The sequence below is a fragment of the Lethenteron reissneri genome, chromosome 30 (assembly GCF_015708825.2).
Source record: "Lethenteron reissneri isolate LAM-NWPU_2019-01 chromosome 30, ASM1570882v1, whole genome shotgun sequence".
Taxonomy (NCBI): domain Eukaryota; kingdom Metazoa; phylum Chordata; class Hyperoartia; order Petromyzontiformes; family Petromyzontidae; genus Lethenteron; species Lethenteron reissneri.
The window spans coordinates 348,364-376,158 of record NC_083808.1 but is presented as its reverse complement, the minus strand read 5'-3'; the positions used below and the strand labels follow the sequence as shown (position 1 = coordinate 376,158).

The following is a 27,795-nucleotide window of genomic DNA, read 5'->3' as shown; positions in this document are numbered from 1 at the left end:
GCCTCTCTGGAGGAGGCCCATGAAGGACGCTACTGGGCAGTTGGAGGCAGTCGCCCTCTAACAACAACGGAGAGCAGAGGAGCTACCCTCATAACAACGAGCGGAGCACCGGGCGGCTAATACACAGTAAGGTGGCACAGCAGTGAGCACGGTTGGTGCATCTGCCAGTCATATCTGTCCATCAACCCATGGCACCTGAGTCTATCCTGTGACCTTCTGTCAATGAGCCTTCGACACTACACGTGGCCTCAAAGTGCACCTGGCCTGGCACAGGCATCGTGGTGACGTCACTGTCACTTAGTGGCGAAGGGCGGATCTTGGTATATTGGTATTGGTAGAGCCATGTTTGGGAGTGGTGGTGGAGCGGTGTATGGTGGTGTTCGTTGAGTCATGTGTGGTGGTGGAGCCGTGTTCGGTGGTGGCGGAGCCATATATGGTGGAGTTGGTGGAGCCACAAATGGTGGTGGTGGAGCCGTGTGAACTCGTGTCTCTCTGCCCAGGTCTTCAGGTCGTCCTCAACTCCATCATCAAGGCCATGGTGCCTCTGCTGCACATCGCCCTCCTCGTTCTCTTCGTCATCATCATCTACGCCATCATCGGCCTCGAGCTTTTCATGGGCAGAATGCACAAGACCTGCTTCCTCAACTACTCGGGTGTGTGTGTGGGTCTGTGGCTGTGTGTGGGTGCGTGTACATGGGGAGCGATAGTGTAGTGGTTCATTAGTGCGCTACGCTACAAACCCAGCGACCTGAGTTCGATTTCCGCTCATTGCCTCCAACACCAGTGACGATTATCTGAATCGGTCCTGGGCCTCCCCTAGATCAACTCAGCCTCAAATGAGTACCTAGTGTAATGTATGTGTGGATGTTGGCCTTCTTACACACCGTACGTAGCCAACCGTGCTAATCGGAGGTAATGTGTAAACATCACCACGAGGGAGACAAATGCTGTCAGGCGTGGTGCTGGCCACCCACCCCCTCGTGTGCCGTGCCGGTTGTCGTAGGTGCACACTAACAGCACTTCTCCCAAAAGTATGTTAAGGCTATAGGGGGGATCTTTGTCTTTGTTTGTGTGTATGGGAAGTGGTGGCACAGCGATTAGTCCGCTGCACCACCAAGTGTGAACCCGGAGGCCCAATTTATATTTTCTGCTCACAGCTGACATTAATGACGAATATCTGAACTGGTCCTAGAGCTTCGTTATGTGGACTCAGCCTTTGCATTAGGACTTCGTGCTGTGTGTAAGCACCAGCATTGGGGAGCCAAAGGCGGCTGGGCGCCATCCTAGCCACACCACCCCGTCGTGCTCTGTGCCAGCCTTAATAGGTGCTTGCGGATTTGGAGGGGTGAACAGCCAAGGGGGTTCATGTGGAGTAGTCGAGGAGGTTTATGTGGAGTAGTCGAGGGGATCCATGTGGGGTAACCAGGAGGTGTGATGTTTGGGTCTCAAATTAAGTCTTTATTCTGGATGTCCACGTTGTTCCACACTCTGTTCACCAGCATTATTTTGTAGAACATAAAATAAATGGATAAAAAATGGGGGTGACCTGTCCGTATGTACCACCCATGTCCCTCCTTCTCCCATCCCCCCCCCCCGCCCCCCCCCCCCCCCCCCCCCCCGTACAGAGATGGTCGCGGAGGACGAGCCAGCCCCGTGCGCGTACCTGGGCCACGGGCGGCAGTGCCACGACAACGGCACGAGCTGCCGCTCGGGATGGGCCGGCCCCAACGAGGGCATCACCAACTTCGACAATTTCGGCTTCGCGATGCTCACCGTGTTCCAGTGCATCACCATGGAGGGCTGGACCGACGTGCTCTACTGGGTGACGCCTCCGAGATTAACGTCACTGTCACCATCGTTACCATTACTGCTACTACGCTGAGTCTCAAGCCTCCAGTGCCCCTCACCTTATCACACCTCTCCGTGTCTCCGCTCACCTCTCCTTACCTCCCCATGTCTTCTGTTCCCCCACTTCACCTCCCCTAAGTTCCCACATCCGCCCTGCCCCCTGCTCACTTACCTCTGTGTGAGTCTATAGCTCTCTGTGTAAGTATATAGGTTTAAATATGAATATATGGGTCTCTATGTGAGTTATGGGTCTCTGTGTGAGTCTATGGGTCTTTGTGTGAGTCTATGGATTTCTGTGAGTCTATGGGTCTCTGTGTGAGTCTATGGGTCTCTGTGTGAGTCTATGGGTCTCTGTGTGAGTCTATGGGTCTCTGTGTGAGTCTATGGGTCTCTGTGTGAGTCTATGGGTCTCTGTGTGAGTCTATGGGTCTCTGTGTGAGTCTATGGGTCTCTGTGTGAGTCTATGTGTCTCTGTGTGAGTCTATGGGTCTCTGTGTGAGTCTATGGGTCTCTGTGTGAGTCTATGGGTCTCTGTGTGAGTCTATTGGTCTCTGTGTGAGTCTATGTGTCTCTGTGTGAGTCTATGGGTCTCTGTGTGAGTCTATGGGTCTCTGTGTGAGTCTATGGGTCTCTGTGTGAGTCTATGGGTCTCTGTGTGAGTCTATGTGTCTCTGTGTGAGTTTATGGGTCTCTGTGTGAGTCTATGTGTCTCTGTGTGAGTCTATGGGTCTCTGTGTGAGTCTATGTGTCTCTGTGTGAGTCTATCTAAGACCAGATGGTGGGGATGAGACTCTCGGGGTAGGCCGTGGAGGTTGCCGCGCGTCTCCAGTGCAGCAGCTGTGGGCCCTGGCGGAGGGGAGGTTGCGTCGGTGGCTCTGGTGGCCGCGGTGGTTCCTTGACGCTGCGACGGCTCACTCCGCGTGCCCCCCCCCCCCCTCGTTCACCTCCCTCAGATGCAAGACGCCATTGGCTACGAACTGCCATGGGTCTACTTCGTCAGTCTCGTCATCTTTGGATCATTCTTCGTTCTAAACCTCGTCTTGGGAGTGCTGAGCGGGTGCGTTACTCACCTCTACCGAGGTGGCATCACCGTCATCGCCGGAGAAGTCGTCGCCGTCACCGGGACTGTCATGCTCATTGTGACTTGCTGGACATCTGTGGAAAAGAGCTTCATAGCTCATCGGATTCCTCCATGATAAAACATGTTTTGATTGGGATTCATGAGTAAATACTGTAACATCATCATTTGTGATGATAACTGTGTCGTTAACATCATCATCGTGGCTAAATATGGCACGTTTGTGGTGAGGCTGTGTGTGACGAGGCTGTGTGGTGAGGCTGTGTGGTGAGGTTGTGTGGTGAGATTGTGTGTGATGAGATTGTGTGTGGTGAGACTGTGTGACGAGGCTGTGTGATGAGGCTTTGTGGTGAGGTTGTGTGGTGAGGCTGTGTGGTGAGGCTGTGTGGTGAGGCTGTGTGGTGAGGCTGTGTGACGATGCTGTGTGGTGAAGTTGTGTGTGATGAGATTGTGAGTGGTGAGGTTGTGAGTGGTGAGGTTGTGAGTGGTGAGGTTGTGAGTGGTGAGGTTGTGAGTGGTGAGGCTGTGTGTGATGAGATTGTGTGTGGTAAGGCTTTGCATGGTGAGGTGGTGCAAAGCACCGGAAGGATAAACACAACAAGTTGGCACAATAGGGGGCACAAGGTTGTGCATAGGCCAGTCAACCCCTGGCACCTGGGTCTGTCCCGTGACCTCCTGCCCGTGGGCATTCGATACTTCACACGACCTTAAGGTGCACGTAGCCTGGTACGAGCACCGTGGTGATGTCACTGCCACTTAATAGCGAACGGCGGTTGTTGTTCTGATTGATGACTCTGCGGGCAGCAATGCAGTATTAACCAGGGCGGCCTGCCTTGACTGAACAACGAACCTGTGTACTACCAGGCCATGTCGCCGCGTACTTATGGTGCGATTTCCTCCTCTTCCCCGCTCCTCCCCCCTCCTTTGTCGCCCTCGCAGGGAATTCTCAAAGGAGCGAGAGAAGGCGAAAGCACGGGGCGACTTCCAGAAACTGCGTGAGAAGCAGCAGCTGGAGGAGGATTTGCGGGGGTACCTGGACTGGATCACTCAGGCCGAGGACATCGACCCCGAGAACGAGGAGGAGGGCAAGGAGGAGGCACGCCTCGGTGAGGGAGCGAGGGAGAGGTCGTATGGGTGGTGGAGCAATGGCTCCCTCGCATCATTGATGCGGTGGCAGAGCCGACGGGCGGGGGGGGGGAGATGAGGGTGATCGCCCCCCCCCCACCCCCCTTGGGACCACGGATATTGGTATTTTATCAGGGAAGATAAGTTGAGTTGTTTATGAATGCAGGGCCCTGTTTTAAAAGATTACATCCAAAGCCAAAGCGATGTCCCCTTCAATGAGCATGGAGGCGGTACCCCGCTCCCATTTTCACCCGTGAGTCAATGCTGGAAGTTCCACATTCCTATTGCGAGGGCAAGTCTATCCATAGGACAACCACAAAGTGGTACTCATGTGATCAACTCCGCATGGACGAGGGATGATGAGCTGAGTCAACCATGTAAACCTGGAGTTGAACTCTTGACCTTCCAACTGCAAGCCGCTCACTGCCACTGAGCAGCCACCTGGTCGGGTAACGGAGTAATAACGCGAGTAGCAACATTCCTCAGCGAATAGGCACGTGAGCATTTTAATTGGTGGGGACGTTTAGGCCTCGCGTGTGCACGTGGCCCCCACCCCCACGGCAGGGGTCCTTAAAGGTCCCCCAGCAGCAGTCACCGTCCCTCCACTCCCTCCCTCCCTCCCACCCTTCTCCGCCCACGCTCTGCTGCCACCGCCACCACCGTTTGCTGTGTTGTTGTTGTTGTTCTACTGTTTACAGTCGTTTTGGGAAACGTCGTTGTTGGCTTAATGGGAGCGAGCGGCAAGAGGGAATAGATTCCACGACGGCTCTCAGAATGGGTTCGTTTGCATGACCGGTAATTGCTTCAAGGTAGCTGGTAAAAAAAGAAATGGTTCCCATTATTTTAGCGGTTACCTTAAATACACGCGCCACATACACTTTTATGATGGCTGGTCGGTGCAGTGGTAACAGTTGTAGCGCCTCCGAGCAAAAAGTATTTGGGTTCGATTCCTGGGTCGGCCACATTTCTGCGTCGTGTTTGTATCTTATCCTTTGTTCTGCAGCGTGGTGAGTGAGTGGATCATTAAGCGAGTGGGTGGGTAATTGAGTGAGCGGGTGATAGAACGAATTAGAGAATGGGTGAGTGAGTGGGTAGGTGAGTGAGTGAGTGGTTGAGTGGTTGAGTGGGTGAGTGGTTGAGTGGGTGATTGAGTGAGTGGGTGGTTGAGTGGGTGATTGAGAGTGAGGGAGAAGTGTCTTGTTGTGCCCAGCATCGGATAGACCACGTCTCATGATGACGGAGCGCGTGTCACTCACGTGGCAGCCGAATCCACGTGGCGGTCCGATGAACTCGAGCATGTGAGGGCTGTGACCTCTGGGGGTGTTGCTGCGCGCGAGGTGTGAGATATAATTAGTGTCGCCTGCAAAGAGATCCTTTCAAGAAGACACTTCCCCTCAATTAGGGCCCTGTAAGCGGCAGAGTGAGCAGTATTTAGAGTGAGATATATAGTGTCTGTGTGTGTGTGTGTGCTGGCCTACAGTCTGTGAATGCTGTATGGGGGTTTTTTGTTTAGTGAGGGGTTTTTTTGTGACCTGCAGTGCAATGTGAGACAAAAGATTCGGTTATTGTGACTGTGGCAGTGCTTGGTGGCCGGACCCTCAGACTCCTCGTTATCTCTGCATTGTTGGCAAAATAAGCATTCAACCATAGCACGGGTTTTTTGGGGTTAGATCGCATGAATATATAATATTCAAGCTTGCTTTTTAGGGGGGCTGGGAATGTAGGGACGGGGGGGAGCAGTCCTGAAAGGGGCTCGCAAGGTACCTTCGGATCCTGGCTGGCCACCCTGTGCCCTCCTTCACCGTGAACCCTCATTCTCCTCACCCTGACCTCTGGGTCAGTCGAGAAATGTAATCCACACTCAATGTAGAGCAGCTTCCCTCTCGCTATATATGTGCATAGGCCAGCTGGAAATATAAGTATTGTATAGAAACTAGCAAGGAAAATTGAGGTAGAATGAGGGAGCAATCGAAAGTAATTGATGAAGAAATATTCATCCTATCAACGTTATCATCATCAGCCATGGTCATTCCACTGATGGATGAAAGTCTCCCCAGCCACCACCATCTGTTACGATCTTGCGATATAACAAGCCGCCCAAGAACTGATTTAATTGCTCCATCTCCTTATTGGACGGCTTCTCCAGGCGGCCGACTCCGACAATGCAATGTGAGGCGGAGCAGAGAGCTTTGCTGTGAATATTTGAATTTGGTTCACAGGATACATTCTCATGCAATTAACTTTAAAGATTCTTCGATTGTCTCAGGTTATTATTCTATCACCTTCCAACAATAATTCTGGTTCCATTGAGACCACTGTGGTGTTTGCGTGTGTGTACCTGTGAGTTATCAGCCAGGTGGATCAACTCATCATCCCTTCAGGAGCAATAGAATGCATATCACTTTATGGGGACAATCATCAGTGGTTTTCCTATGGATAAACTCATCCTCACCATAGAAATGTGGAATTCCCATCACTTGCTCAGGGCTATAAACAGATGCGAACTGCCTCAATGCTCATTTGATCAGATAATCACTTGGACTTTTGGCTTTATTTGTTAATAGAAGTTTGCATTGAGATAGGAAAGCAAAACTCGTGTGAAGTTGGAGTGGCATTTCTTCCCCTTACTGCTTCATGCCCAAGAGGATTGGCCAAACCCAGCAGTGCAGCGGCGCTCTCATGACGGAGGCGCGATGCCTGCTTGGTCATCTCATGACGGAGCCGGGAGACTCCATAGCGAGATGACCAAGCAGGCGCGATGCCTGCTTGGTCATCTCATGACGGAGCCGGGAGACTCCGTAGCGAGATGACCAAGCAGGCGCGATGCCTGCTTGGTCATCTCATGACGGAGCCGGGAGACTCCGTAGCGAGATGACCAAGCAGGCGCGATGCCTGCTTGGTCATCTCATGACGGAGCCGGGAGGCTCCGTAGCGAGATGACCAAGCAGGCGCGATGCCTGCTTGGTCATCTCATGACGGAGCCGGGAGACTTCGTAGCGAGATGACCAAGCAGGCGCGATGCCTGCTTCCCATATCTATCCCTCCACATAAACGTACAACGTGACAGAAGTTCAACTACAAACATACATACATACAAACATACATACAAGCATACAAACATACATACGTACATACAAACGTACACTACGCGTGGGCCTATGCTCGGCAAGCACGTTCAAAAATAAAACAATGTGGTCCGATGTGAAGTTTCATCTGCACATGGTGGCAGCAGTGCCATTGGCCATGATGACCTCTTGACCTTGACCTGCCGTGCGATTGTTAAATATCTGAAATATTTAAAAAATGGCACGCTTAAGCCGTCAGCCGTGGGGGCATTTTACATCATCGCGCCCCACTGGTAATTTGTGATTTTACTCTGACGAGTGAACTCATGGTAATGATTGGCTTGCAATAGACGTGATGAGGGAAATCATTCATCTGTGGCCATGCCTCCACCCCCCGTACTCTCCTGCATCACCTCACCTCACCTCGTTGGTGAGATGGGTTTTGCCGATGGTGAGCAATGCATAGACGCACCGATAAAGCAAGTCGGTCCATTTTTTTTTAGATGTGACATGCATTAAAAATAAGTGGTATTTTAATTAAAATGTCACGTGCGTGTCTGTATGCAGCTATTCTCGGCACAAAAGCGTGAGTTGGTATATGATCCTCCTTTTTCTTTCAAATTAAAGTATTTCACCTGGGAAATCCCTTGAGATGGAACATCTTGTGTCCACGGTGTCGACTGACACGCATGGATCAAACACGTAATGGCATGGTCACACACAATTTAATGGTATAAATAATATATAATCATAATGATGATGGTTTTGTTTCTGATTGAGCAGCTCTGCTTTACACCGGGGGTGGCGCCTCAGATCGCGTTACACGAGTTAGGCGACTTGCATCTGATCTCAACACGTTATAAAGGGCACCCCCAGTGGCAGCTGTCCCTGCGCAGAAATAGGCGACTCGCCTCCTGGTTTGCAAGCGGGCATTAGTCTGCCTGCAGAAGGTGATGATTGCTGCTGAGTGTGATCCCAATTGAGTAATTTTCAGGTAAATTTTTCTAATTAGGCAAATTTGGACTGTGGCACCGCCATGCAGTGGCCTTCTACTAATTTCAAATGATGTTCCGAAATATTTAACGTCCTTTGTGAGTGAAGCAGTGGAGTATTTTGCTGTTAATACAGCCACAGTTATAACTATGGTGGCCTGCCAAATTGGAGCTGCGAACCTCTGCAACAAGCGGCGAATACGTTCTCGCTGGGCCGCGGCGTAACCACTTAAAACGTCTCATTCGCAATGCCCTCGGTGACGTCTCCCGGAGGCAGCATCGGATGACTGCATTAACGGCCTGCGCACAGCGTGGCTCACAGCCTCCGCTTGCCACGCTCTGGCCTATCACGGGGCAGCAGCAGCAGCACAGGCTTCTCAGCTCAACACAGTTCGTAGAATTGACTCGGCAACATTTGTCACCCCCTTATGAGAAATCTTCAGCAGGACCCTCATTAAAACGAGTCTTGAGACTCAGCGAGGCTTTGCTGGATAAGCAAGTGAAATAAGCATTGCTCTCTTGCAGCATTTGCCCCAACAGTCTAAAGGCTTTCGGGGGATCGTTGTCTTTGTGTGTGCAGGGAACGGTAGGGTAGTGGTTAGTGCACTACACTACGAACCTGGCGGCGTGAGTTCCTGGACCCCCCCTATGTCGACTCAGCCTTAAATGAGTATCAAGTGCGGGGGTTGAAATATTGCCACTGGGGAGACAAAGGTGGTTAAACGTGGTGCTGGCCACCCACCGCCCCCCCCCCCCCCCCCCCCCCCCCACCGTGTGCCATGCCAGCCTTCATAGGTCCTTGCTAACAGCACTTGCCCCAATAGTCTGTTTGACAACATATACACGCGAATGAGCGCTCACGATGGCCTGGCCAGATTATTTCGAGGACCGTGGCCTACGAAGTGTCAACATTTTCTCGAATTGCCTCTTGAGTCTACACGGGGATTCTTGTTCTTTTTGTTGTTTGCGTGCGACAGCCAGTGCCCCGGCGAGTGAGTCGGAGTCGGCCAACACGGAGAACGTGGGGAGCGGGGAGCTGGAGAGCCTCTCGGTCTGCGCCCGGGTCGTGTGAGTCTCGCGCCAGCCCAGACTTCAACACCGCGGTGGTCGTTTTCGTCCCCTCCGTCGCGTCATCGTCTTGCGCTGTGAGCATGCAGTGTCGTCGTGCTCCCGTCCCAGTGGCTCATGCATGGTGGTGTGTTGTCTATGTCTTTACAGGCACAGAATTTCCAAGTCTAAATACAGGTTAGTCGATGGTGCCACCGCCTTAAAAGCAGCACTCTTCTTAAGGAGCAGACGGGCATCATGCATTCGCTTCTCTGTTCATGGCCATTCTGTGTTCATGGCCGTTTCAAAACTGTATCTGAAGAGGCAACCCGTCGCTCGGGACGGGTTGCCTCACACAGGGGTGTAGAGCATCGCAGGTGCAGCAGCTCGCAGCCTTATCCACACCCCCAACTTATCACCACCGGCCCGTTGGAATGACCACTTCTTCTCACCTCTTTGAGTTGGTGATCTAAAATGAAAACTCATTTCTTTCGAACTGCTTTTTGTGTTTAGTTTGTTGTCCTTCCCCCGCACCTTCGATTAGCACAGTTGGCTACGTACGGTGTGAAAACAAATGCAACATACATACAAGTAAAGGTCTATATTGGTAGTCTGGACAAAGCTGTGGTACGCGGTATGCTGCACGTCTTTGTTTACTCATTGGTATTTGGCACTCGGAGCGAACAAAGTTGCTTGTTATAGTCGGTGCTGACCCTGCGCCCCTACTGGACAACTGTCACAAAGAGCTTCAAAGCTCATCAGATTCCTCCAGGATAAATACAGATTCTGATGAAGTTGATCGCAATCGCTCACTCATGAACGCGGCCACTCGCTAATGATTGGCCGGATCGTCGTGAGTGGCGGCGCTGAAAATACGGAGGTTACACATTGCAATCGGTAGCCGCAATGGCGAGCAAATGGCGCTGGCAGAAGCTGCGATGCATTCTGGGAGCGATTTCCGGTGTCGGTACGCAGCGATAATCTCACAGATTCCTTCTTCATCCAATCATATGAATCTGCCAGGCTTCCCCCCCGGTCAATGCTGCCGTGCGTGTTAACCATATTAATGCTTTGCACCGCCTTTTTCACTATCACAGTGGATGTTGAACAACACCGCAAATAACTCAATTGGGAAGCACAGAAATTGCCACCGCCTCCTTAAAATAATCTTGAGATGCAGTGAGGCTCCGTGCGTCAGAGTCAGCAAGTTTCTTCTCACATGACCACTGATGCGGTGCTCATCTCCTGTCTCGAGCCCTCAGCCAGTGATGGAAAATTCCATATTTCTTTGGTGGGGGTAAGTCTGTCCTTGGCCAACCACAGTTGGTATCTTTGCAAAGTGGTACTTATTTTATCATCCCTGAAGAGATGATGGTCTCAGTCACCCCCAACCAGAATTGAAACTCGCAACTTTCCGATTGCGATCTGCTCGCTCTACCACTGAGCCACCAGGCCTGATTATCCAATTATAATTTGGGAATATTGACCTGTCACCTCCTTGAGCGGTGTTAGATGCTTTTACTTGTCCTATTTTCCACCTCCGCACACAACCAACACACACATACCAGCACCAGCCCTTACCGCTCACTCCTTGCACACAAACGCAGAGACAAAGAATTTCCATATAGCCTTAACACACCATTGGGGCAAGCGCTGTTAATGAGTGCCTACAAAGCCCAATACGGCACACGAGGCCAGCACCACGCCAGGCCACCTTTGTCTCCCCAGTGCTGATGTGTACACATTGAGCCAGGTACTAATTTAAGGCTGAGTCCTCTCCCCGTGGGTTCCCGAGGGTGACTCGCAGGTCCCGCCAACGCTCGCGATCTCTCCGTGCCACTGACTCATGCCCACTCCCCTTGTCCCGTCGCTCGCTGTCCATCGTGCCTGCGTGTGCACGTGTGTGTTTGAGCGCGTGTGTGTTTCTGCATGTGTGTGTTTTTTATGCGCACATGCGCATGTGTTCACTTGTGTGCATGTTTTTGTCTTTGTGTGTGCTTGTGCACGTGTTGTATGCGTGTGAGTGCACGTGTCGGTACGCGTGTCTGTGCGTGCGTATGCATGCGTGTATGTACGTGTGTTGTATTCGTCTTCATATTCGTGTACCACCGTCTCCGTGTGTGCTGCACACGCACGCACGTTCCTCCCTCCGCGCCGAAACCACAGCCGACGGTGGCGTCGATGGAACCGCTTCTGGCGCCGGAAGTGCCGAGCGGCGGTGAAGTCGACGGCGTTCTACTGGATGGTGATCGTGCTGGTGTTCCTCAACACGCTCACCATCGCCTCGGAGCACTACGAGCAGATGCAGTGGCTCACGCACGTGCAGGGTGCCGCTCGCCAGCCACTGCACCGCGACGCGCAAACTCACTCGCACTCACTCACACTCACCCCTCACTCACACTCACTCACACTCACTCACACTCACTCACACTCACTCACCCCTCACTCACACTCACTCACACTCACTTGCACCTCACTCACACTCACTCACACTCACTCACACTCACTCACCCCTCACTCACACTCACTCACACTCACTCGCACCTCACTCACACTCACTCGCACCTCACTCACACTCACTCACACTCACTCACACTCACTCACACCTCACTCACACTCACTCACACTCACTCACACTCACTCACCCCTCACTCACACTCACTCACACTCACTCGCACCCACTCACACTCACTCACACTCACTCACACTCACTCGCACCCACTCACACTCACTCACACCCACTCACACCCACTCACACTCAATCGCACTATCTCACACACACTCACTCACACTCACTCACACTCACTCACCCCTCACTCACACTCACTCACACTCACTCGCACCTCACTCACACTCACTCACACTCACTCACACTCACTCGCACCTCACTCACACTCACTCACACTCACTCACACTCACTCACACTCACTCACACTCACTCGCACCTCACTCACACTCACTCACACTCACTCACACCCACTCACCCCTCACTCACACTCACTCACACTCACTCGCACCTCACTCACACTCACTCACACTCACTCACACTCACTCGCACCTCACTCACACTCACTCACACTCACTCACCCCTCACTCACACTCACTCGCACCTCACTCACACTCACTCACACTCACTCACACTCACTCACACTCACTCACCCCTCACTCACACTCACTCACACTCACTCACCCCTCACTCACACTCACTCACACTCACTCACACTCACTCACCCCTCACTCACACTCACTCACACTCACTCGCACCTCACTCACACTCACTCACACTCACTCACACTCACTCACCCCTCACTCACACTCACTCGCACCTCACTCACACTCACTCACACTCACTCACACTCACTCACCCCTCACTCACACTCACTCGCACCTCACTCACACTCACTCTCACTCACACTCACTCACCCCTCACTCACACTCACTCGCACCTCACTCACACTCACTCACACTCACTCACACTCACTCACCCCTCACTCACACTCACTCACACTCACTCACACTCACTCACCCCTCACTCACACTCACTCACACTCACTCACCCCTCACTCACACTCACTCACACTCACTCACACTCACTCGCACCTCACTCACACTCACTCACACTCACTCACACTCACTCACCCCTCACTCACACTCACTCACACTCACTCGCACCTCACTCACACTCACTCACACTCACTCGCACCTCACTCACACTCACTCACACTCACTCACACTCACTCGCACCTCACTCACACTCACTCACACTCACTCACACCTCACTGATGCCTCACTCACACTCACTCACCCCTCACTCACCCCTCACTCACACTCACTCACACTCACTCACACTCACTCACCCCTCACTCACACTCACTCACACTCACTCACACTCACTCACCCCTCACTGACGCCTCACTCACACTCACTCACACTCACTCACACCTCACTGACGCCTCACTCACACTCACTCACCCCTCACTCACCCCTCACTCACACTCACTCACACTCACTCACACTCACTCACCCCTCACTCACACTCACTCACACTCACTCACACTCACTCACACTCACTCACCCCTCACTCACACTCACTCACACCTCACTGACACTCACTCACCCCTCACTGACAACTCACTCGCACCTCACTCACACTCACTCACACTCACTCACACTCACTCACCCCTCACTCACACTCACTCACACTCACTCACCCCTCACTCACACTCACTCACACTCACTCGCACCTCACTCACACTCACTCACACTCACTCACACTCACTCGCACCTCACTCACACTCACTCACACTCACTCACACCTCACTGACGCCTCACTCACACTCACTCACACTCACTCACACTCACTCACACTCACTCACCCCTCACTCACACTCACTCACACTCACTCACCCCTCACTCACACTCACTCACACCTCACTGACGCCTCACTCACACTCACTCACCCCTCACTCACCCCTCACTCACCCCTCACTCACACTCACTCACACTCACTCACACTCACTCACCCCTCACTCACACTCACTCACACTCACTCGCACCTCACTCACACTCACTCACACCCACTCACACTCACTCCCACCTCACTCACACTCACTCACACTCACTCACACCTCACTGACGCCTCACTCACACTCACTCACCCTTCACTCACCCCTCACTCACACTCACTCACACTCACTCACACTCACTCACCCCTCACTCACACTCACACTCACTCACACTCACTCACCCCTCACTCACACTCACTCACACCTCACTGACGCCTCACTCACACTCACTCACCCCTCACTCACCCCTCACTCACACTCACTCACACTCACTCACACTCACTCACCCCTCACTCACACTCACTCACACTCACTCACACTCACTCACCCCTCACTCACACTCACTCACACCTCACTGACACTCACTCACCCCTCACTGACAACTCACTCGCACCTCACTCACACTCACTCACACTCACTCACACTCACTCACCCCTCACTCACACTCACTCACACTCACTCACACTCACTCACCCCTCACTCACACTCACTCACACCTCACTGACGCCTCACTCACACTCACTCACCCCTCACTCACCCCTCACTCACACTCACTCACACTCACTCACACTCACTCACCCCTCACTCACACTCACTCACACTCACTCACACTCCCTCACCCCTCACTCACACTCACTCACACCTCACTGACACTCACTCACCCCTCACTGACAACTCACTCGCACCTCACTCACACTCACTCACACTCACTCACACTCACTCACCCCTCACTCACACTCACTCACACTCACTCACACTCACTCACCCCTCACTCACACTCACTCACACTCACTCACACTCACCCCTCACTGACAACTCACTTACCCCTCACTCACACTCACTCACCACTCACTCACCCCTCACTCACCCCTCACTCACACTCACTCACCCCTCACTCACACTCACTCACCCCTCACTCACACTCACTCACCCCTCACTCACACTCACTCACCCCTCACTCACACTCACTCACACTCACTCACACTCACTCACCACTCACTCACCCCTCACTCACCCCTCACTCACACTCACCCCTCACTCACACTCACTCACACCTCACTCACACTCACTCACCCCTCACTCACACTCACTCACCCCTCACTCACCCCTCACTCACCCATCACTCACACTCACCCCTCACTCACACCTCACTCACCCCTCACTCACCCCTCACTCACACTCACTCACCACTCACTCACCCCTCACTCACCCCTCACTCATACTCACTCACCCCTCGCTCGCGCCTCACTCACGCCTTACTCACACTCAACACTCGTACCACTCGCACACTCACACCTCACTCACACACTCACACCTCACTCACCCCTCGTACCACTCGCACACTCACACCTCACTCACATCTCACTCACACCTCACTGACGCCTCACTCACACCTCACTCATGCCTCACTCACATTCAACACTCGTACCACTCACACATGCTTACACCTCACTCACATCTCACTCACATCTCACTCACACCCCCTTAATCCTGGCAACACACTACTTGTGCCTCACTCACTGCACGCAACTGCACACATTGCCTTTACATTGTTGTGTGACGTGGCAAGTCTATCTGTAACCCGTGCATGTGCATGATTGTTTCCTTCCTTGTGTTTTGCTATTATCCCTGTCGGGCCCCTTTGTGGCTTGCGCACAGACACGGCCAACAAGGTTCTGCTGGCGCTCTTCACCCTGGAGATGCTCGTGAAGATCTACAGCCTGGGCCTGCAGGCCTACTTTGTGTCACTCTTCAACCGATTTGACTGCTTCGTGGTATGTGGCGGCATCGTGGAGACGATCCTCGTCGAGCTGAAGGTGATGTCCCCCCTGGGTATCTCCGTGCTCCGATGCGTCAGGCTGCTGCGGATCTTCAAAGCCACGAGGTGAAGCGCCGTCGCCCGCCGTCCTGCACCGACGCTCGCTCGATGCCACTCTGACTGAGCGCCTCAGGATGCGTGTCCTTGGCGTGGCACGCAACTGAAAAGATTCGTTCTTGATAAGCGTTGGCGTGCACACAGCGAATACCTTCCCTACCCCGAACCCCGAAACACAACACTCACCGTAACCTTAACCTCAACCCTCATCCTAACCCTGACCCTACCACTCTGCCTGTGCCCTCTTGCCCGACCCAGGTACTGGAACTCTCTGAGTAACCTGGTGGCATCGCTGCTCAACTCGATGCGATCCATCGCGTCGCTGCTCCTGCTGCTCTTCCTCTTCATCATCATCTTCTCGCTGCTCGGGATGCAGCTCTTCGGGGGCAAGTTCAACTTCGACGAGACGCAGGTCCGCCGCTCGTCCTTCGACAACTTCCCCACTGCGCTGCTCACCGTCTTCCAGGTGCGTGATGATGAGTGGGTCAGTGAGTGTGAGTGGCTTAGTGAATGGCTGTAAGTGGATGAGTGTCATGGTTAGTCAGATGCAGGGAGCTAAATGGGTGCAGCACGGGCAGAGAAGAGATGGCCTGATGTGGGTACAGCAGGATGTGGAGCTGAGTAACCTTGCTGATGACCGATATGAGCGGTATCACGATTGGCCTCTGTGGAGGAGGTTCATGAAAGATGCTGTTGGGGAGTTGGAGAGAGGAGCAATGCTCACAATAATGAGCGGAACGCCGGGCTGATAAAGCACAGAGAGCTGCAACAGTGGAGAGCACAGTTGGTGTATCTGCCAGTCATCTCAGTCAGTCAACCCATGGGACCTGGGTCTGTCCCGTGACTGCCTCCTGCCAGCGGGCCTTCGATATTTTACGTGGCCTCAAAGTGCATCGAGCCTGGCACAAGCGCCATGGTGATGTCACCACCACTTAGATGGCGAATGGCGGCTGTTGTTGTAAATGTGAGGAAGTCTACGCATGTTTATGTGAGTGTGTGTGAGCATTTAAGCTACATTCCTAGCTATGATGGCCACTGGTATTTCCTATGTTGACTCAGCCTAAAATCTGTAAGTGGTATCACGGTTTGATCACCAACATCAACACTGAGGTCACACCACCCAGATAAGTCCCTTACCGACCTTAATAGGTGCTTGCTAACATCACTCTTTCTGGTCTAACCAGGCTTAAGAGGGATTTAGTTTTGGAGGTGTGCTTGATTTATTTGGTTTTCTGTGTTTTCAATAGAGCCAGATTCGTTATTAAATAAAACATTGGTAACTTTAAGAATGGAAAACATTTTTGGCCTGCCAGAATTTCCTTCCAAGTGCATGTGTATGTCTTTGGGTGTGTTTGTGCACGTTTGTATCTGTGTATGTGAGTGTGGGGAGCAGTATAATGTAGTGAACCGGTCCTGGGCTTCCCTGGGGTCGACTCAGCCTTAAATTAGTACTTGGTGCGGTGTGTAAAAATTTGCACCGGGGAGACAAAGGCAGCCGGGCGTGGCACTGGCCGCACTGCCCCCTCATGTGCTGTGCCGGCTTTCATCGGCGATCACGAACAGCACTTGCCCGAATGGCCTGTTAAAAACTATATCGGGAATATGTGTCTTGAACTATATGTGTATATGTGTATTCTTGTATGTGGACATCTATGTTTGTGTCCCTGTGGATTGTGCACCTATGCGTATGCGTGCGCGCATGCACATTGGTGAGTGACCGCCCTCCCTCCCTCCACCCTCTCTCTCCTCTTCTGTCACTCACCCACCTCCTCACCTTCGCAGATCCTCACTGGAGAGGATTGGAACTCTGTGATGTACGATGGCATCAGGGCGTACGGGGGTCCTTCCTTCCCAGGGATGCTCGTCTGCATCTACTTCATCATCCTCTTCATCTGCGGGAACTGTATCCTGCCTTACCCCCAGGAAGGCCTCAAGACTCCTTTTCAGGAGAATCCTGCCAGGTTGTTTTGCAGTTGGGTGCAATGTTGCTGCCATGTTTAATCCCAAGTGAGTCATTTTCAGGGAATTTTTCAGCATTGGGATGTTTGGGAGGAAGCCACAGAACCTCTGGAGTTGAAAAAACAAGCAACTCTTTGTGGAAAAGTCAATAATGGCTGTCTGATGCATAGACTTACCCCTGCCATATGAATGTGCAATTTTCACCACTGGTTGTAAACAGGAGTTGAGCACCGCCTCAATGCTCACTTGAGTAGGAACTTTGATCGATCGGTGCAGTTCAGTGAAGGCGTGAGCCTGCTGGTCGGCGCTAATATCTGAAAAGCGGCCATCGCTATCCAGGCGACTGGACCCATTGGTGAATCCCTCCGATGGGCACCACTTATCCCCAAAGCTCGGAGACCCGCGACAGGTCTCTAACAAGTCTGCATGGGACGTTACCGAGGGACGAGTTCGTAAACCCGCCGCCCGCCCGCAGAAACACGGATGCGCGGAATGAAATGATGGGTTCGCCAAAAAGGCAGCGTGGCCCCTTCAGCCGAGCTCTGGTTAAGACTCCACAGGAGCAGAAAAATATATGAGCCGCAATATCAGGAAGGTCATCGCGTGTTTTTTTCTGAGCGACACTGCGACGCGGCGTGCAGACATTCTGCTCAATGTGTTCTTGGCCATCGCCGTGGACAACCTGGCAGACGCGGAGAGCCTCACGTCAGCTCAGCGTGAAGCGGAGGAGGAGAAGGAGAGGAAGAAGATCGCCAGGTACGGGGCCACTATGAAACCTGTTGGTCTGGCAGCCCGAGTTCACTGCCGGTTCCCCTCTGTGGAAACGTCGTGGTGTGGGAATAGGAACCGTTGTGAAAAGTGCGAGTATGGCATTCAAGCGTATATACTGCCCCTGTCCACACCTGGCCCAAGAACACAAAGTCCTCTGCCATAAGGGTTGCGGTTAGATGTAGGGTTGTTTTACGAAAGTTGTCGGCAGTCCGGGTTTGACACGGTCGGTCCGGGATTGGCATCTGTGTTGGTGGCAGGAGTTTATTAGTCCTGAGATTCTGGTAACGGTGTAGTTGTGTGGAACTCTGTTACAGCAAGCTGCACAGTCTTGATAGGGCTAGAGTGTATTTGGGTTTGCTGTCTGGAAGATGCATCCACACTATGGATTACTCCACGAGAGAGAGTTTGGAATGGGAAATCCTGGGCTTGTGTGTAAAACCCGGCATGCATGGAGGGGGGGGGGGAGAGCGCGGGGGTGTCGGGTGTCACCAGAGCACTGTCTGCCCAGAAGCGGTAGTCCCGAGAAGAAGCCCAAGGAGGAGTCACGGGAGGCCAACGGAACCGAGGAGATCATGGAGCTGAAGGCCATCACCCCGGACAGCACCACCAAGGTAAGCGGGGTGAGTGAGGTGAGTGTGTGAGTGTGTGAGTGAGTGTGTGATTAAGAGGGTGAGTGAGGTGAGTGTGTGAGGGTCATTTACCCCGGACAGCTCGTGCTCCTTTTAAATGTTTCAGACGAGATGCGATGTAAGTCACTTATCGGGTGTAAAGCATGCTGAGATGCCCCTGAGTTTGACTCCCATGCACGGCTAACATCACTGATTGTATCTACGTCTGCGTTTCTATTTTTGGTTCTTTTGGTAAAGTCATGTAGATAGAAAATAAAATTTAAATAAAAGATAATAAAATTAAATAAGCAAGCTGTTTCCAGATGAAGACCACTTGTGTTGTGATGGAAACATCGCGTTTTTTGCTTTTATTATATTCAATTTATTATTTTTATTTTATTTTTTAATTTTATTATCTTTTATTTTTATTGTATTTTCTATGTTCGTGACTTTACCGAAAGAACCAAAAATATGAATTCCTGTAGTCACGAAAGTTTGAAGTCCGTGTGCATTTCTGTTTGGAAGATTCCTCTGGATGACCCAGATGGAGAGGATGACAAGGAGAAGGACCCATACCCTCCCAGCGAGTACCCAGGTGCGCTTCGTGGCGGGGCATCCGGACGTCGTTCGCTGTCCCTAGGCAGCTGCCTCGGGACAAAATGTGTCTCTGTGTGTCTCGCTATGTTTGTCTTTGTGTCTGTATCTATGTTTGTGTGTGTGTAGCAGTGGACAGTGGTGGTGCATCGGTTACCGTTTTGTGTTACAAACCCGACAACAAGAGTTTAATTCCTACTCAGTGACAATTATCTTAACCAGTCCTGGGCCTCCCCTACTTCGACTCAGCCTCAGATGAGCACTTGGTACGGTGTGTAAACATAACCACTAGGGAGACAAAGGCGATGTACCTGGCCACCCACCCCCTCGTGTGCCTTCATAGGTGCTCGCTAAAAACACTTGCCCAGAAAGTCCGTTAAGGTGATACAAGATATTTTTGTGTTTGTCTATATTTTCCTGTGTTTATGCATACATGTGTGTCTTTGCCTTTGTTCATGGGAGGATACCAGAGAAATCCAGTGGAAACCTATACAGAACAGGGGGAGAACATATAAATTCCACACTGAAAGGTTTCCCTGTTTGGGAATCGAACTCCAGGGCCTACCTACTGTGAGGCACAAGTGCTTTCACTGTCCTACCTTGACGCCTTTTGACCTGACAATGACACAATACATCCAAATATAAAAGCATACAAGTTTAGTTTTGTTTAATTGGAAAAACCAGCTCCTGGCCACGACGCCGCCTGACGGTCACCCGCTTGCGTGCTGTTGTCACGACGCCTTCTCTGAGTTTAGCCAAGAAGGAAAGGCGCCATGTGTCACTTGTCTTGCCAAGAAGTCTGTTGAGGTCCCAGGGCTGAGACTGGGATTACGGTCGCATTACTTTGTCTGAAGACGAACAGAGGCCCACACTCCAAGTTGGAAGCCTTCCAGTGGTAGTGCGGCATTCGGGATACATTTGTCTGCGTTCCCCCGTGAGGGGGAAACTGAGCAGAGCAGCGCTGTCGGAGATGACACGAGGTTTACAAATTCTCCGCATTTATGTCTCGTAGCCAACGTGTAAATCTGCTCCTGACTCTTTTGTTACTGTGACCAAAGTGCCCATTCCACCGAAAAGATGCGAATTCAAATCCTGATTGAAGGCTGACTCGGCCCTTGATCATCTGTCCTTGGTCGACAAATTGAGCACAAACATGCGTTCGTGGTACATTAACAGATGAATTGGTGAATCTCCACAATATAAATGTGGAATTTCCAATCATACCTCAAAACTGGTATCATAAATTGGCAATGCCCAGCACTTGTGTGGATGTATGGGACCACACAGACGTCAACAACATGGTTCACACACTGGATAGACTCGCCCCCGCCATAGGACTGTGGTATTTCCACTGCTGACTTTTTCAATGAAAATGGCGACCGTTCCATTAAGATAGCTGAGACCTAGCAGAGCACTTAACTATCCAAATGCAATTTATAGTCACTATAAAACAAGACAAATAGGCGATTAAATCAGCCAATAAAAACACATCTTATTGCTGATACATTAAACGTAAGTAAAAGCCCCACTGAAGCAATGCATCATCAAGCGTGGTATAAAAATGGACACTGGGGTAGTGACAGAGGTCCGTTCGATTCCTGCAGGCCATCCTGGTTAATGCTGTGCATTAAGCAAATGCAGCATCTGCTTCACAGTGGATGTTAAAGATTCCTTGACCTTTCACTAGCTTGTGTTGCGATCAAAACGTCGTGATGTTTTTATTATTTTTCTATCTACGTGGCTTCACCGAAAGACCCAACGAACATGGATTCCTGCAGTCACGAAAGCTTTAAGTCAAGACTTACTCCACATTAAGTTCACACATCGTCGTTTGGGCTGCATGAGGGGAGAGCCGGAGACGGTGACCATGTGCGCTCGCCTCTGTGTGTCTCTGTCACGGTGGCGACGCCACGACACAGGCGATGACGACGAGAGTGAGCCCGAAGTGCCAATGGGACCGCGTCCGCGCCGTCTCTCTGAGCTGCAGATCAAGGAGAAAGTGGTGCCCATGCCCGAGAGCTCCGCTTTCTTCCTCTTCAGCCACACCAACCCGTACGCCCGCCCGCCCACTCACTCGCTCATCCATCCGGTCGCCCGCCCGCTCACTCATCCACCCGCTCGCCCACCTGTCCCCTCATCCACCCGGTCACCCAATTGCTCACTCATCCATCTGCTTGCCCACCTGCCCTGACTCATCCTTCCGCACCCATCCAACTCTCCATCCAGCTCATGCTAACCTGTAGCGAGTTTTTGGTTCGATTGCCCACTCACTCCCCACCTGCCCATTCACCAATCCACCCACTAACCAATGCATCCTACTCCCCACCTTCATCCCTTGGGTTGCCACCTGCCTGGGAATTGATGGATGGTGAGTGAGTTGGGGGAGAGGGGGGTGGGGTCAGGTCAGGTTGTGGAAGCAGGGTGATTAGGTGGGAGCGAGGGCATAAGAAGGGTTAGTAGGGGGCACGTGGGTAACAGAGAGGGTTGAGGTATGTCGCTGAAAGATGAGCAAGTGGGAGGCTGGTGGATGAATCGAGTTGCCACCTTTTCCACCAACCAAAACCGGACATGTTTCTGAGTCAGCCTCGGTTGATACAAAGTATACACTATCTGTGATGAAGTTCAACGCGATACTAATACCAGATTTTGGTACAAATCGATTCCTGTCACCCAGACATCAAGTTTCCAGAATGACCCAGACAGGTGGTAATATTTAAAATTATATACATTTAAAAATCTAAATAATGTCAAATAAATAGTTGCAGTTGTTAACAAGGTTGGAGTTTTGTCACAGTTGCGTGCTTGGCATCGTCCGCAACGTGGATTCGTTTTGTTGTCTGTTTCTGCTTCTGACACCGTGGCTTGTACAGGTTCCGTATCCTGTGTCACCACATCATCAACCACACCATCTTCACCAACCTCATCCTCGTCTTCATCATGCTCAGCAGCGTCTCGCTTGCGGCTGAGGACCCAATCCGCTCAACCTCTTTCCGCAACGAGGTAGGTGCTATCTGTATAATCATGATAAAAAAGGCAGAATTATTTATTATGAATATAAATTACATCAAGGTCAAGTGAGTTTGTTTAGGCTGCCCCAACTGGGGCCTTTCCTTGCAAAGGCCTTGGGAAGGCTGTGAGGGTTGGGGTGACAGACGGACCATGCTGCGGTCACTCTTGCGGCACGATACAGCAAAGGGCCGACTCAAGACGGCCCAACGACGGTCCCTGCTCAGGGCCCAGCACTGGCTCAGGGTTCAAGGCTGCCGGAAAAAGCAGTTGGTTAAAACGCATTCCGCTTTGGTTGTGGGGAGAGCAGTAAACAAACAAGGGTCCCATAATAGCAGCGTTGTCCGAGCAACCGCAACAACTTACGTTTGTTTACGGCTGGGGAATGTGGTGGGCAAGCACACTCCCCACAAAGACAAAGAATCCCCAGTAAAGCCTTCGCAGAATGTTGGGGCAAGTGCTGTAAGCGAGCACATGTGAGGGCCAACACGGTGCAAGAGCGGGTTGGGTGGCCAGCACCATGACAGAACCATGCCCGGCCACCTTTGTCTCCCCAATGCTGATGTTTGCACACCGCGCCAGGTAGTCATTTAAGGTTGAGTCGACCTAGCTGAGGCCCAAGACGGGTTCAGATATGCGTCACCGATCTTGGCTGTGAGCGGCAATCGAACTCAGGTCACCGGGTCAATAACGCAGTGTGTTAACCACTGTGCCACCGCCCCCCCCGACAGCCCACCCACGCACACGTGCAAGTGCATACGCTCGATACAACACGAGCATTTCCTGGTTACTTCTGCGAGTTAGCTTAGATGTCCACTCTCAAGACTTATGGATGTAACCTCGCACTCTGCCTGTACTCACGTCACACTCACAGGCAAAACCTGCTGCCATATTTAAGTAATAATATTCTTGTTTGCGTTAATATGGTGCTTACAAAGTACCGTAGATCACATGTCAACTAAAACGTTCAAAGGGCAGCCCTAGTGGCAGTGGAGCGAGGTGACGCACACCGGCCACCTGCCAGTGGGCGTGAGTCAGCCAGTAGAGACAATGGTGGGCATGTGAGCCTTACATCAACGTGGAAGATAGAAGAATGGATGCTTGAAAGGACATGCTTAGGAAATGAGAAAGATTTGCTGGATGTTGGGACTATCTCTCAGGGAAAGGAGGAGGAATGAAGAAGTGATATGGGGCAGTGAAATCAGCTGGTGTGCAGCTGCTGGGTCCATGGATAGTTGCATCACGGAATCGAGAGAAGAGGTGGCGGCAGCTTGCAGAGGTCTTCATCCAGCAGTGGAATGACCTTGGTTGGTGATACTCGAGTTGACGATGTTGCAAGTGTTTAACAAATGAAGAGGTTTGAGGTTCAATGTGGTTGGCCAACCTGGTTCATTAGCAATGGCCGTGTAATAACCGTTCAGTACAACACCCGTGATCCGCCTGGCAATGGATGTGAAAGATCCTATAATGTAATTCTAAAAGAGTAGGCCATTGTGTGCCGGCGTCATGGTCAACATTTTTTTAATTAACCGCAAATTACTTGAGATGACACACATCAGCACTGTCAGCTCTTCCTTAGAAACTATTGCAGACTGCGTCTTCCTTCGCTCTGCGCTACAGAGAATGGCATGAAGACCAAATCTACTCGGTTATAATTAAGTGTTCTTATTCAGCAACATAATCCAAGGGTTGTATGTGCAGTTTGTTTATGCTTAGTTCATTGTATTGATCTAAAATGTAGGCGTTCGACACAATGTTTTGATACTTCGGTTTGTTTACTGGCGCGTATTCATACAGTCCGCCGATACCACTTTGTGTGGTAATGCGTGCCTATGCGTGTCTCATGTGGTTGCAGATCCTGGGCTACTTTGATTATGCCTTCACTACCATCTTCACCATAGAGATCATGCTCAAGGTAACATGCCCTGGCGTCATGTGTGCATTTGGCATCACTCTTTCCTGCTATCGGGTGCCGTGTCGCCCATACTGTGGCTAGCAGTTGGCTGATCTCAGGGTTAAAGCCGAAAACACAAAATAATCACGAACGTCGCTGTGGAGAAAAACATTTATACACAGACAATTCATCACCTTCACATATATGTCCCTGTACATAAAACAATAAAAGTAATTTTTTAACATCCCATTTGCCGCACGGCCTTCTAGAAGTGCATTATTTCAGAAGTATTGGTTCAGCACAGTCAAATTCAGGACCGGTTTTGATGTTCAGTGTCTCATTAGCAGAGTCTGGCTCCCTGAAAGCAATGCTGGTGACCTGCCAGATGTTTCTAGGCAAGGACCATCTCTGTTAGATATGGATCCTAGTTGAAAACTATATTAAACACAACACAAAGTAATCACTCACATTGTTGTGGTGACAGCTGAGGTTTATACGGCGCCGCCCTTGCCCTGATGGACCCCCTGCCTCCCCATCGCACGCTCCCGGCCTGACAAATACAGGGCAAAGAGACTGCCTCGATGTGGATACATCTCATCTTTTGATGTTGCTTTAGAAAAAAAACAAAGAATCAGACCCCCACCCACCCATCACGCCACACAGTCGCCAATTTAACGTTCATTAAATGGATGATTAGGGCTGGCTCACGAGAGGGCTTGAGAGTGTTTGATGTCATCGCCAGCGTCGCGCCTGCACTAGGCCTCATTTGCATGCAGCACGAGTAGATTCACCTGCACAGCACGCAATGTGTGTGTGGCTTTTTTTAGTTGTGACAACAGCCAGCAACCCTAATCATCGCCATCACCAACAGCACTGCGATCATGATCACCATCACCACCATCATGGGCAGCAGGGTGATGCAGAGGTAACACTTGTGCCTAGCAGCTAGAAGGGCCTGGGTTCGATCTCGGACTCTATGGAATTTGTTCTCTCCCTGTTCTGCATGGGTTTTCTCCGGGTTCTCTGGTTTTCTCCCATAGCTCAAGAAATACCACACAGTGCCTGGCATTAGCCAGCCACCCTAATGCTAAAGAAATACACGCCGGCAACATTGCCTGAAAGGACCCTCCTGAAAAAGTATTGAGACTCAGTGAGGCTATCCATCAGACAACAGAGATTGCTCTCTCAGCAGACTCACTCCCACCATATGAATACGGAATTCCCACCAATGGCTGCGATGCTCATTTGAGCAACTTAATCTGAAGCTGCTAAACAAATTAGAGGGACATGGATACGTGGGACAAAAAGCATCCTGACGTATTTAATAACTAGCAAGAGTAGAAGAGGCAGCGCAGGGAGTCAACAGCAAGGGTTGCTCGGGGAGGGGAGTTGCAGACACCCACCTGTCTATCCACCGGTCCTTCCAATAACTTTCACACACCCACCTACCCACTCATCTATACACCTACCGATCAACCCACTCACCAAATTGAACACCCACCTACCTTTCCACCCACCTGCTCACCCACTTGCTTTTTCAATTCTCACCAGAAAAAGCAACTGCCACTACCACCGCTAACCTCATCACCTCCACCACAACCACCCTCACCATCATCTCCATCAATGTTGCTCTGATTCCAGTGCTTGCTGTGCCTCCCCCACCCACTTCCCCATGGCTCAGATGACGGCCTACGGCGCGTTTGTGCACAAGGGCTCGTTTTGCCGCAGCTACTTCAACCTCTTGGACCTGCTGGTGGTGGGAGTCTCCCTCATCTCCTTCGGCATTCAGTGAGAAGCACGTGTGCGTGTATGTGGACAGCAGTAGTGCAGTGGTTAGCGCGCTGTACTACGAACCCAGAGACCCGAGTTCGCCAACACCATTGACGATTATGTAAAAAAGTCCTGGTCCTCCCCGAGGTCGACTCAGCCTCAAATGAGTACCTGGTACGATGTGTAATTTCTTCTGTATTGCGGTTGTTTTTGCCCTAATTTTTTCTTTGCTTCATTCCCATACTTTTTTTTAGTTAGTCTTTCATTCGGATGACCCATGCCACCTACTCATGCACCTAAACTGATCCTAGGCCTCCGATTGGTCGACTCAACCTTAAACAAGTACCCTGTGCGGTGTGTAAACATCGCCACTGGGGAGACAATGATGGTCGGGTGTGGTGCTGGCCACCCACCCCCTCGTGTGCAGTGCCGGCCTTCATAGGTGCTACTCACTAGCAGCACTTTCCCCAACAGCTTATGTAGGCTACACGGGGGAGCTTTGTCTTTGTGTGCATCTCCTCGCAGGTCGAGCGCCATCTCCGTGGTGAAGATTCTCCGCGTGCTGCGCGTGCTGCGACCACTGCGCGCCATCAACCGTGCCAAGGGCCTCAAGGTGCGTTGGGAGCGGTGACCGCGGTAGTGGCGATAGAAGAGCCATAGGGAGGTGACTGGCCACCAGTGAGTGAGTGACTGAGTGAATTACTGAGCGAGTGAAGTAAACACAAGGTTTCTTAGCACAGGCCAAAATCGTCAAGCAACCAGCAACAAACAGCACCATCAAAGTTGTAATCGATAAAAGTTTCTTTTTTATTTATTGAGACAAGTTATCGTAAGATACGATGATGGGAGGAGGGAATCTAGAATTAGATCAGAATATGTACTTATACTAGAGGAATCTGATGAGTTATCAGGTTATAAAGCTCTTTTCACAAATGTCCAGTAGGGGCGGATAAGAACGTTAAAACAACAAACAATACGAAAATGCGATAGTCGTGCAAAGCACAAAAAAGGTAAACAAATCACCAAAACACAAACAGATTAAACTAAAGCATCCCCATGCTACCAAGCAAACCCCACTGCGGTACAAACTTAATAATTACAAAGTAGATCAGTGCAAGGGAAGCAGCATCAAGAGAAAGGCCGTTACCTGCAGTGTGGTGAGTGGGTGGGTGAGTGGGTGGGTGTGTGGGTGGGTGATTGAGTGGTAGAGTGAGTGAATATATTGGGTGCCTGGTAGAACGAGCGAGTGAGTGGGGTCGTGAGTGGATGGGTGGCTGAATGAGTCTCGTCTATTTCTGAATTTGGCAGCAAAATGGTTCAGGAGCTATCTAGCAATGTCCAGGTCTGCTTGCCATGAGAGGCCTTCAGGAGTGAGTTTGTTAATATTTCCTATTCTTCCACTGAATGAGAACAGACTATAATGGTTTACTTTTATGGTCCATGGTTTGGGTTGTATGGCCACAACCAGTGGCGGCTCCTGCAAAATCTTTCAGGGGGTGCAAATGTCTGGATGATTGATAAGGATAAGGTCCACCCATGCAATGGATAAATTAACAGCTTAAGCATGTAAAGGCAACTTCACTTCTTTAATATTAAT

General features: G+C 51.2%; 1 protein-coding gene across 1 annotated transcript in view; it reads left to right on the top strand.

Moving 5' to 3' along the window:
* Positions 1 to 27,795, top strand: part of LOC133349342 (voltage-dependent L-type calcium channel subunit alpha-1D-like) — a 180,603-nt gene that overhangs the window by 74,384 nt on the left and 78,424 nt on the right. The window contains 18 exon segments of the mRNA XM_061562693.1: positions 501 to 653; positions 1,626 to 1,822; positions 2,802 to 2,905; positions 3,866 to 4,032; positions 9,086 to 9,176; positions 9,327 to 9,353; positions 11,322 to 11,482; positions 15,380 to 15,605; positions 15,855 to 16,062; positions 17,379 to 17,499; positions 18,197 to 18,311; positions 18,838 to 18,937; positions 19,460 to 19,529; positions 21,448 to 21,580; positions 22,399 to 22,528; positions 24,390 to 24,449; positions 26,110 to 26,216; positions 26,724 to 26,811. Of these exon segments, the coding sequence (XP_061418677.1) occupies positions 501 to 653; positions 1,626 to 1,822; positions 2,802 to 2,905; positions 3,866 to 4,032; positions 9,086 to 9,176; positions 9,327 to 9,353; positions 11,322 to 11,482; positions 15,380 to 15,605; positions 15,855 to 16,062; positions 17,379 to 17,499; positions 18,197 to 18,311; positions 18,838 to 18,937; positions 19,460 to 19,529; positions 21,448 to 21,580; positions 22,399 to 22,528; positions 24,390 to 24,449; positions 26,110 to 26,216; positions 26,724 to 26,811 (2,258 nt within the window).